Raw genomic sequence first — 11962 nt, 5'->3', positions numbered from 1 at the left:
ATTAAAACAGGCTCTTGCCATTTGTAAAAAAACAAAAAAAACCACAAACAAAAAAGCATTTATTTTGACAATAATCAATTGAAAAACGAATCTGGTGACCATCAGAACATTTATCACCCTACTTCATATTATAGCTTTTAAAAAACGGTTGACAGTCTATCTTTTACATTACCGTAGCTTCCTTCAGTATCTCTCCCTCTCCCCCTTTCCAGACAGCTATCCCATATAACAAACAGTACTCTTAAATACGATTTACACTTTAATACTATTTAAAAATGGGCAGCTAGATGGCACAGTGGATAGAATACCGGCCTGGAGTCGGGAAGTATCTTCCTGAGTTCCAATCTGGCCTCAGACAATGAGTAGCTGGGTTATCCTGGACAAGTAACTTAACCCTGTTTGTCCCAGTTCTTCATGTATAAAATCTTTACCAAGAAAACCTCAGCTGGGGCCATAAGGAGTCGGACACGGCTGAAATGACTCAGCAGCCATAGAGGGCTTCTGCCTTCCTACCTCCCAGTCCTGGAGATATTTCTACTAGAAAGTGGGCAATTTCGTTGATTTTTCCCCCCATTACTATAGCTTCCCAATACTCCTTTTCTCTCTCCCCCCACACTTGGAATACAACCTCCACTGTAACAAAGCATAGTGAAACAAAATACATACGCCGCCCGACTACACACATTCCTCCATTCCTCGTTCTGAACCTACCATCCATTACTTTTCTACTGAAAAGAGGCGTCTGTGTGTTTAAGCAGTTAAGTCCTTACAAAGGCTGGGCATCCTATTACTACTGTATAGGTTGGCCAAGGTCACCAGGCCACGTGTGGGCATCTCCCTTTCCCCTGCCACTCTTCTAGACAGAGGGGAAACAAATCAATGAGCAACGAACTGATGGGGTACCGAGGACCCCAGGAGCTGAAAGCTGGAGAGCTCCTGCCTAAACTGACGCCGTGAAGCTGCCTTCCTAACATTTTTAGGGGCTAGGCAGTGCAGAAGGGGAGACCTGCGCCTGGAGTCCCAGCTTTGACCAGCGGCGGGCTATGTGACCTTGGACAAGTCCGCGGTCGAGCCTGGATTTTCTCATCTGTAAAATAAGAGATCTGGACTGTGCTTCCTTCCAGTCCCACGGGGATGCCCAGGCAGTGAGTACCGGGGATGACAGGATGATGTGGAAGGGGCTTTAGAGAGCCCGAGCCCAAACCTCTCATTTTACAGCAGAGGATGCTTAACGAGGGAGGGTATCACTGCCCGGACTCGGGTATCGGGTGGGTGTTAGGAGTCAACTGCAAATTTAACGCTTAAAATTCAGGCCGGCTCAAAAGCTCCACCACTGGTGCCTACGGTTGCTTAAGGCTGCCCGTCTTTAAAACCCAACCACGTTGCCGGCGCCCAGCAACTCCAGAGGCCCCAGAGTGGCCAGAGGCGCCTGCGCAGTGCGCGGAGCCGGGGGTTGCGAACGCCGTGAGGAACCCCTTCAATTCCTAGCCCTATACTGCCGGCGGGCTCCAGTTCCGAGAACAGGGTTGGGGAGGTGGGGGAGGAGGGCTGGAGAAGGAGACGAGCCAGGACACTGGGTGAGCGGGAGAAGGAGGAGTTCCTTATGCAAATGAAGCTCCGCGCTGGGTGGGGTGGTTGGGGCTGTCTCAACGTGGGGCGTGGCTTGAGATGCAAATCAGAGCCAGCCACTTGAGTAGCGAGAGGCGGGTTCTCTTAGAGCCAAGCCAGTTTCCCTAAAGGCTGCTGGTTTTCTTCTTCTTCCTCCCTCCTACCGCGCTCCCCCCTCCCTTCCTGTTTCACCACCTCCCCCCCTCCCTCTCGCCGGGTCCTGTTTAAAAGCGGCCGCGCAGGCGCAGTGGGAAGAAATGCGAACTTAGTCTGTTACACAACTCCTCGGAGCTTCATTCCCTCCCCAGTGTCTGCTGCCGCTGCTGCCGCCGCTGCCGCCGACGCCGACGCCGCCATTCCCGCTGCTGTCGCTGATTCCTCGGCCTCACACTCCCGCCGCTGCCGCCGCCGTCGCCTTTGCTCCGGGGCCTGATCTCTTTGCCCAAGGCCGGGGTCCGAGCGGTCTGTGCCTCCTCTCCCCCGCCCCCTTCCCACTCCCGCCGGTGCCGCGGCTACGTCCGACATGAGCGGGGATCAACTGCACAACGACTCCCAGGTAAGCCGGCCTTCGGATCTCCCCGATCCCCAGGCCCGGCTGCACTCCGATGCCCCGAATCCCCAGGCCCTGCTGCCCCGGCTCCTCCGCCCCCGCCCCGGGGCCCGACTTCCTGGCGCCCCCGGGCCCGGCTCCTCTTAGAGCCGGCTTCCCACTTCCCCCTTCCCCCAGAGCCGGGCCTGCCTCCCCCGGACTCTGTCTCTCCGCTTGTCCTCCCCTTCCATCTTTGACGTTTGGCAGCCGAGGAGATGACAGGTTCCCCCCCCTCCACCCCGGGATGTGGAGGGTCTGAGGAGTGTGTGTTAGGGGGGAGGGGGTTCTGGCTTTGGGGGATCCGCGCTGGCAGGAGCAGGAGGGGGGGCGCCCTGGAGGCGGCGGGCTGGAAATGCCGGGAAGTTAAAGTTTGAAAGGGCGAGCCCCCTCCCCACCCTGCCCGGCTTTCCGCTCCCCCCTGGGGGGGGGGGTCCAAGCCCCTTGTGCTCCCCTCCCCCGCCAGAGTCTCGTCCCTCTACCCCCCCCCCCCCGACCCCGTGTGTCTTATTTATTGGTGGCTTGATTTCCTCTCCTTTCCCTCCCCACAGATCGATGCGGATTTCCGAGTGAATGGTGAGTGTGCGCCCCGGGCCCGAGCCGGGCCCCCTGCCCCGGGGGGTGGGGAGAGGCCCGCCCGCGCCGCCCGGCTCTCCCCGGCTGCGGATGGGAAAGGACAGACATGGCGTCCCAGAGACTAAGTCCCGGCTCCTCGCTCACCGGCCCCATTGTTCCCATCGAGCCGCCCCTACCGCCCCTTTGCGGGGCTCTGGCCCCCCGGGGACCCCGGCCCGCCCTAGAGGGGGCCGCCCAGGCCCCCGATCCCCGCCGAGCCGGCGCCTGGGAGCCTTTCCGGGCCCGGATTCCCCCCTGGAAAGTCGCCTTGTCGACAGTCAGGACTTAGTCTCTGCGCCATTTTCTTTTTCTCTCTCCTCTTCTTTCTGTGTCTGTGTCTCTTTCTCTCCCTCCCTCGGCTCCTTCCTAGAGCTGCCCAGGAGGAGCTTTCTGCAGAGAAAAGCCCTATAAATCACTGTCCTTACCAGAAAGGAGACAGAGGGGGGAGAGTTTGATTTTTTTTCTTCCTTTCTTTTTTTAAGAAGCTTAGATTATTTTTGTTCATTCTCCTTCTGCATCTGGTTTCTTTCTATTCCACCCTCTAAAATGAAAGGTCAGTTTTGCAACTGTTGCTTTGTCTTTTCTATAAGATCTATATTACCTTTTTACCTTGCATAGAGATGTGATCATAAATCTAAAACTAAATACATCATCTGTGGAGCATCATTTTTTGAGAGCTCTGAACAAAGAGGGAGAAGAAAACGTGTTCTAATAATATAGCCCCCTTCCAAAAAGTTTGTAAGTTGCTTGCCCTGGGAATTGGGATAAGCAAGCTTAGAAATTGTTTTATTCTAGTAACTACTTACAGACAATTAGCACGTGTGGGTAGAGCTTGTCTTTGTGGATTAAGGCACCTAGAAAGACTTGCTTTGAAAAGTATTTTAAAGTCCAGCCTCAAAATGATGAGAGGTGCTCCAGGACCTGTCTAGAATTGTGGGAGAGAGAAAGAGGATTTTGGTTGTCTGTTGGCAGATGTGGCAAATACTTTTGCCTCAGCCTTAAGCATTTGTAGGCCTGTTTATCCATTTCTTTTTCTTTGGGACTAAATAAGAACCACAGACTTTCAGGAGCTGAGGGCTATCTTGCTTTCTCTTTACGTTAGTTGCTTTCTAACCCTTTTCTAAAAAGTTAATGCATTAGTGTATTCGTTCTACCAGTTCCATGTACGAGGGAATTTTCCCTTTCCAATAAAAAAATGGTTCATTTTTGCATGCTTTATAAAGAGGAAAGTCAAATGGTGAAAGATGTGCACTATATAGCGTTTTGTCAGTTTCCATTGATTAGCCTTGGCACTATACCTGTCTTCAATAAGTATAAAATCCTGCTCAGTTTAGCCAGGGTTTAGCCACTTCAGTGGTAAAAGACTACTGCTGAGTTTTTGGATCTTGCACTAAGTAGTCCATCATGTTGGCCTGCTTAGTTTGAAACAGTCTTATGCAGCAGTGAAATGGGGCATTGAGTAGAAGACTGTTCCCTACTGGGAGAGAATTATAAGAGAACTAAGAATTTCCTTACTGTCCATTTAAGCCAGACCTTTAAGGGCTAAAGGGAAGAGCAGTCTGAAAAGGGAGACTAGCTTCACAGAAAACAATAACCAAAAGCAAAATTTTAAGTTGTCCCTTTTTTAATTTTTAATTGGGGTGTGATAATAGAGAAATCTGGATGGGAACAGGACTTATGGAAATTCTCATCTTTCTCCTCTTTTGGAATCCTTAAGGTTCTTCTAGTGTAGAGAAAAGTCCTTAGGGCTAAGAAGTTAGGGGAGTAAGCATGTATCTGGTATTTAGAACAAAGTTTTCAGAATAGTTTAAGGCTCCTTCTCCCACCAATATTTAAGTAGCTCCAAAGATTATACCTAGACTGCACTTGGGAAATGGTCTGTTTTTCTGAGGTAAATTGTGGGCTGCATATGGTGATTGTACTCCTAGCAATTTCTAATTCAAGTCTGCATAGTCTTTGCTACTATGATTGCAAAGGCCAGGCTCTATCTCACTGTAAACAGATTTTGTTCATGAAGACGACATATACATTTAGTTGCTCTGTCAAGAGTGATAAGAATACTTGAAGAGGTTTAGAAAAGGGTGCAGGGGAAGACTTGGTGACGTCACATTTTTGTGTGTTTCCTCATGTCTGCTTCTTCTCTAGTAGAGGATCCTTTTTGGTTTTGGTTCCCAAATTCACCCGAATTCCAAGCCTTCAATTTAGGATATGTTCTCTTTGCCAGCATAGTCCAAAGGAAGGACAGTAGCGTTAGCAACCTGCTTCTGTGTTACCTAGGTAGCTAGGAGAGTTATCTGACCACCTGTGAGAGTTCTACACTACATTGTTTTTTTTCCTAAGGGAAACATCAAAGTCCAATTACATGAACGTAATTGTTTTAATCCTGGTCTTTGAATTAAACAAGTTTGTTTAAGTTGATCTTTATTAGAAGTGGACTTAGCCCTATTTACAAATTAGGCAGTGCAAGTTTATACATATAACTTGGATTACCCCCTTCCTTTCCCCTCTTCACCTTATCAGGTATAAAAATAGATTCCATCCCATCATAAACTGCTTGTATTTTAGGTTTGTTGTTATGGTTCATGTTGATTTTGGAACTCACATATTTTATTCTCTGGCCTATTTTTGCTTAGAAAAGAATCTGTTAGTTATGGAAAGCACTATTGTTCTTTTATGAAGTTTACTGTAAAATAAGACTTCAGGTGCTTAAGGTATTAGAACGTCTTTCCGGTACTCTCTCCTACCTACCTAGACTTCCTAAAAGCTGGGGAAGCGTCTACATATTGACCATTGTATTCTTTTTGTCAAAATGGGTGTGATGGACATGTTGAGCTGAATAGTTGCTGACCACCAGGGGACCTAGAAGTGTCACACTACTCCACCCCCACCCTCCAGCTGATCACTGATATTTAGATTCGCTGTCATATAGCAAAGTAAAATATTTTGACATCATATTTATTGTAGGTAATGCTATTTATTCATGATTGGACATCCTGTGGTGTTGATCCCAGGTAGCTTAATAGATTAGATTTGGATGGAATGAATTAAATACAAATTGTACTTGATGCCAATAGTTACTTTTATTTCTGTGCTAATGGCGGATAGGCTGCTGGGTACAGCCTTCTGCTCTGTGAGTCCACTTTTCCCCTAGTTTCTAAATTCTTTTTCCATGTTTTTAAGGTAAGGTGGGACCTGGCATTTGCATCTCCTTAGGCTGTAGTTCTTAGTGTGTTCTGGGAACCCCTAGTGATTCCTGAGATGTTTTCAATGGGTCTGTGAGGTCAAAACTATTTTCATAATAATACTAAGATGTTTCAATTTTAAATATGGTGAATATTGATAGATACAGCTCACATGAACAAAAGCTCTTTGCAGAGAGGTCTTCAGTTTTTAAGAATGTAAAGAGGGCCTGAGAGTAAAAAGTTTGAGAACCGCTATTAGGTTTCACGTAACAGTGTCATTTCCATTTCTACTCCCAGAAGACTTCTGTTGGTCCTTTAGGTACTGGGAAGTTGTTAGGAGTCTGCACGCTCTACTTTAAAGAAAGATGCTTTTCTGAATCTCCAGTCTTTCAGCTCTCAGAAGTTCAGACCTGTCTTGGATTTGATGATAATAATATAACAATAAATAATAACTGCTGACATTTAGATATCATTGTGAAGTATGTAGGTCGTCTTATTTGACTCATCCAGTAGCCCTTTTGAGGTAGGTGCTATTATTAGCCTCTTTTTCCATATGAGGAAACTCAGAATCAGAGAGGTTTAGTGCCTTGCACATGGACATATGGCTGGGTAGGTGTCAGTCTAATGCAAACACTGGGCTGGGCTAGTGCTTTATCTACTATGTCATTCTGCCTCAAGAAAATCCAGGAGATTTAAAAAACTGGATTTTCTTCAAAGGGGAAAACTCGTATAGCTGCTGTTGGGCCATGGAGGTACATTTCTAAGTTTAGCCAACTTTTGAAGAGAGATCACATAGATAAAAGAAAATTTCATTCTGACCCACAGACCATTTGGGTTTGACTTTTCCCCATAGCAGACAAGCTAGCAAACAATACAATAGCCAATATGAAGGCAGCATTTAGGGGCCTGTGCACTTAGTCCTTTGAATAATTGGGATTTGGCTGTATCTAAAATCAGATGGCTTTTTAAATTTGTTTTTAGTCAGTTCAATTTAGAAAACAGTTTCTAGGCCACAGAATTTTACTTGTATTCTATTCCCTGACATAGTGTATAGATAGTAAAATAAGTGTGACAGGATACTGTATTTTCCTGGAATAATCGTGATTAAACTGGGCAGGTAGCTATTTATATAGCTGCCTTAATAGGGGTAATTTCCACTGCTGAAGTAGAATTGTGAATACTTGAGTCAGAAGATTCATTTATTTTGTCAGGTCATATTGATTTAGTGCCCTTCTAGAGAAGGGTCAAGGACTCTTGACCTGCCCATCCAAAAGCTGGTCATTTAAAGCTCAGATCCTCTCCACTTCTGGGATATCATTCTTCACTTGATAGAATTTTGTTTTGCAAAACCTGGTGTTAGTTGGATGTCCTGACCACCTTACAGTCTGTGTAATTATGGTCTTATGGCATATGTGAAATGATCTTTATGATTTATATGAACATATATGATTTATTAACAGGTATGTGTTCTGGGCCAGGGTACCTGTTTTAAAGTGTGGGGAGTGATTTCCCCGTATTGTTTGACAGTGTTTGCTTTTAGCATTCTTCAGATTATGATGTGGTTGTACATGTTAAATTCAAGGAGATTAATTGGAACTTGTAAGAAGTTTGATAGTGTGTGAGTGTGTGTGTGAGTGTGTGAGTGTGTGTGTGTGTACACACATACACATGCAGGCTCTGTTTCAACTGTTTTAGTGGAAAGAGGCTGAATCAGGAGGCTTGGGTTCTAGGCCTTGCTTTTGCACTTTATAGATGTGTGACCTCAGAAAATAATCTCTCTGAATCTTTACCTGATCTGGCCTACTCACCTTCCTTGTAGGGTTGGTGTTGATTAAGTGAGATGATAGATAGACAGTATTTTGAAAGGTGCTGTACAGATAAGGGATTTGTTATTCTGAATGCAAAAGGGAAAATGAATGTTTTTGTCCCCAGACTTCTTTCATCTTTATGAAGGACTGCATCTTCCATAAGTAAAACTTTAATGACAACCATAATGTTCTAAGTTTATTTGGAAAACTTAAGTTTCTTTTTAAAAATAAGTTTTTAGTGTTACTTTTTGCTTTACATCACTTAGGTTTCTCCCTGTATATCTCCACCTTCCCAAGAGCCTTCCCTTAAGTTGTTATTGATTTTACTTCAAATTTGAATAAGTCAATGGAAATATAAGATTTAGGAGGGGAAATATGGATATCTGAGGGGCTTGATGATGAGTCATTCAAAAGACCAATGGCATCCCAGTAAACTGTATTAAGAAAATCAGTTGTGTTTAGCATTTGGTTCAAATTCTCTGTATTTCTAGTAGCCTCTTAGCTATATAGGCATTCATTGGCATATCCATCACAGGGTGGTCTAGGAAAGGGCAAAGGATAACAGTTTTTGCTAGTAGGTTTCACAGTACTCATTGCTAGAATTTTTTACTTAGAATTTGACACAATTGAGAAGGGAGAAATCTGAATCTCAAGTAAATGTAAGGAATCTGTTTGAAATCTTAGCATTCTAGATTTAGAGCTCTTAAGGATCTCAGGGTTGGTGAAGTTCAGCATGAAGTCATCATTTTACCTATGTGGAAACTGAGTTCTAGAGAGGTCAGAGATTAAGTAACTTGTCTAAAGTAGTCACACAGATAGGAAGTAGCAGAGAAACCTTTGAAGCACAGATTAATCTTCTACCTCCAGGTCTTGCATATTTTCCTACTGTACTACCAGTTCATATAAGGTGTTGCTCATAACTTGTAAACAAATACTTCTTCACATTTTGCAAAACCAGTCACCTTTATTTAATAGGCTATCTTTGACACATTTTCTAACCTGGGTCTCAGATGTGGGGGAGACAAGTAGCAGAATGAAATTTATTTCATTGGTCCTAAATAAATAGCACAGGTGGCAGCATTATACCTACCCCCTTTTGATTGAAGGGAGGAAAAGAGAGAAGTGTGTTCTGTGCTGATAGACTAGCAAGTGAAAAATGGAATTAAATGGGGAAATTTAATCAAGGGGAGAAAGCTTTTGACTCTCTTACCATTTAGCTGCTATGTTATTGTAGTGGTGACTTTTCTGGGTAGAGATGCTCATTTGTGCAAGTATGTCTGATTTTGAAGTGCTTTTTCATTTGTATATTTATGAAAGATAGAAAAGAAAACTTTAATCAAGATCTGCTTTATCAGAGTAGTTTACAGACATTTAGGAGTAAAGCTAAAGGAGGAGAAAGTCATAGTATAGCTGAGGTTTATTGAGTAAATAGAACAGATGAAGGTTATCAAGCTGAATTACCCTAGCAAAGGGTGAGATAGATATCATTATCCTAACGGCTGTGACATTCAGGAATGTCATGAATGTTTTGATGCTTATAGTTTCTAAGTGAAGAGGTGTAAGTTTCCCCTTCCAATTTCTTTATCTAAAGATAAAAGAGCGTGTTTCTGGCCTGGGTTTCCATCTTTTGTTCCTAATTTTTTAAAATAGATTCCTGTTTTCATATTGTTGCCATAAAGAGCTCATCACCTATCTATCCAACACTATATGTATATATATAGTTTTGTTACTTGGTCCTTATTTAGAACTATTTAAAATAGTTTCAACTCTGAAAATTTCCTTCCTTTGTTGAAAAGAAGTTTCATTTTTTTTCCTATCAAACCCAAATTGGTATGAAGGTGATTCCACTAGGTTAGTAATTTCTTTCTGAGTTCCTAAAGTTATTTTATGGTCTGTCCTCTTTGGGAATAAAAGGAAATTAATTCATAAACATTCGGGAGAAATAACCAGATACTCCCACCAAAGAGCATCTGATTGATCAGACTTAGTGGAGATTTGAAGTCTCCTTTTTGATTCTCTTGACACAGAGGTAGTCTCATAGAATTATGGTATGGTATTTTCCATACTTGATGAAATCTTTGTCTGTGGTTGTGTAGACCAAGATTCCAGATATGTACTTTTCCATAACATAGACATTCTTATTTCTGTCTTAACCCGGAAGTTATCCAGGTGTTAGATGATCCAGTAACTGTGGACTAGCTTCCTGGGAACTAGGGAAGCTGTTGAGTACAGAGCTAGAATTGTAAAATGCTTTTTCAGTGTTAGTGTTTTGGAGTCCAGATATATACCAAATTATGCTTTGCCACTAATGGGATGGAGTGAAAGGTGAAATCTTAGTGCTGCTATTCATCATAAACATCTTGGTTACAGATGTTATTTGGGCATTTTGTACCCACATGACAAGATACTAATATTAAGAAGATTAGGTCTTAGACCAAATCAAAACACCTGATCATTCTAGTAATGGTGTTTTGGGTTTTTTTTTTGGGGGGGGGGGTTGGAATACTGCTTTGATTCAGACCAATTATGTCTCCTAAGTTTCGTAGGGAAACAAACCCCTCCAGCTTGTCCTACTCTCACTTCTTGAGCTGTGTCACTTCATAGTGCAAAGGGAAGGGGAACTAGAAGGAGTAGGGTGTGGGAGGAGGTGGATTAAGAGGCACTGTACACTGATGTGTCAAAGAGAAAGATTTGGGTGTCACAGGCAATTGGCCAGTAGGAAGAACACAAGACTAGATTTTAGTTCTCTCTCAGCTATTAATTAGCTATATTTTCTTGAATTAATTCTTAGGGCTTCCATTTCTTCTTCTGTAGAATAAAGGGACTGGATTAAATGATCTAAGGTCCATTACAACTCTTAATATTCAGTGGTTTATAAAGTATTTCCTTCAGCAGAATTTCATGTTACTTCTTCTACACTTCTTAGCTAACCTTTACCTCATCTAAACATATGCCATTCTTGGCTCATCAGCTGATGCACCTAAAGTATTTGGGGTACATAGATCACATTTTAAGAACAGTTTCTTAGAGTAAGCACCTAAACACCCCAAGTGACTTAAGCTCTGCACATACCCCTTCACAACCTGTGGAGAATGACAGGGCAAAAATGAAGTGTTTCAAGATAGTTGTGAGAGAATTTGAAATAACAAAAGGCTCCGTTACAGGAACCAATTGCTCATCTGGAGAGAATGGCCTCCTCTTTTGGCTGTCTCTGCCTCAGTAACTGTGGGACTATCATTATTCAGCTTGTTTTGGAGCTAAAGCTTGATTGACCCTCACCTTTTCACTGATCTTCCATGTACCTGCTCCCTCACACCTCAGATCTTAGTAGAAGTTATTCTAGCTGTCACTTAAGTTAGTGACTGTCTGTAATAGTATTCTTTATTTGTTTTATTATTTACTTATTTATTAACATCTAAAGGTCATAGGATCATAGCTCTTGAGTTGGAAGGGTTTTCAGAGGCCTTCTCGTCCAAGCCTTCATTTACAAGTGAGGGAACCAAAGGCCAGGCCAGTTGAGTGACTTTCCCATGATCGTCCAGGTAATGTGAGAGGTAGAATTTGAAGTCACTCTTTTTGATGTTAGGAATGCTCTTCCTATACTTCCTCCCTAAGATGACTGCTCTTGGAAAGTAGTTAGGCAGAAAAGTCCAACAGTTAGAGCTAAATGCATCTTAAAATGGCATTTTGACATATTTGTAGTAGTTCCTTTTCAAATCTTTATACTGTTGAGAAGCAAATTGGGTGAAATGTTTTAACTTGCCCTGTTTCTACACAGGGCTAGAATGTGAACCTCATTTCCCTATCTTTCTACATGAATATGAATTTTTGTTGTAACAAAAGATGCCTAATGGTGTAACAGAAGCACAGCGCAGAATATGCCTTCAGAAGGCTCATCAAAATCCTGCTTTATTGGCCTGGTGACCTTGAGAGACCATTCCCTCCTTTGTAAAGTATAATACTTACACTACCTACCCCACAGTTTGGTTAGAAGTAAAGCACTTTGTGAACTCCAAAGCACCATACGCTAAGGTAAGCTACTCTTGTTCAGTTCAGGTAGGATAGTGTCTTTAGTGCGTAGTAAGCCAACTCTTGGTGTAGTTAGAAGTACTGGAATTGGAGTTAGAAAGACAGGAATCCCATCACTGCTTACCACCAAGCTG

General features: G+C 43.3%; 1 protein-coding gene across 1 annotated transcript in view; it reads left to right on the top strand.

The window, feature by feature from the left end:
* The first annotated feature begins 1433 nt into the window (after positions 1-1433).
* The window catches only part of TOP1 (DNA topoisomerase I), a 117851-nt gene continuing 107322 nt past the window's right edge, over positions 1434-11962 (top strand). The window contains exons 1-2 of the mRNA XM_072631491.1: positions 1434-2164; positions 2746-2770. Of these exons, the coding sequence (XP_072487592.1) occupies positions 2132-2164; positions 2746-2770 (58 nt within the window). The 5' untranslated portion in view covers positions 1434-2131. The remainder of the gene's footprint in view (positions 2165-2745; positions 2771-11962) is intronic.

The sequence above is a fragment of the Notamacropus eugenii genome, chromosome 1 (assembly GCF_028372415.1).
Source record: "Notamacropus eugenii isolate mMacEug1 chromosome 1, mMacEug1.pri_v2, whole genome shotgun sequence".
NCBI classification, from domain to species: domain Eukaryota; kingdom Metazoa; phylum Chordata; class Mammalia; order Diprotodontia; family Macropodidae; genus Notamacropus; species Notamacropus eugenii.
This window is presented reverse-complemented; position numbering and strand designations above follow the sequence as displayed.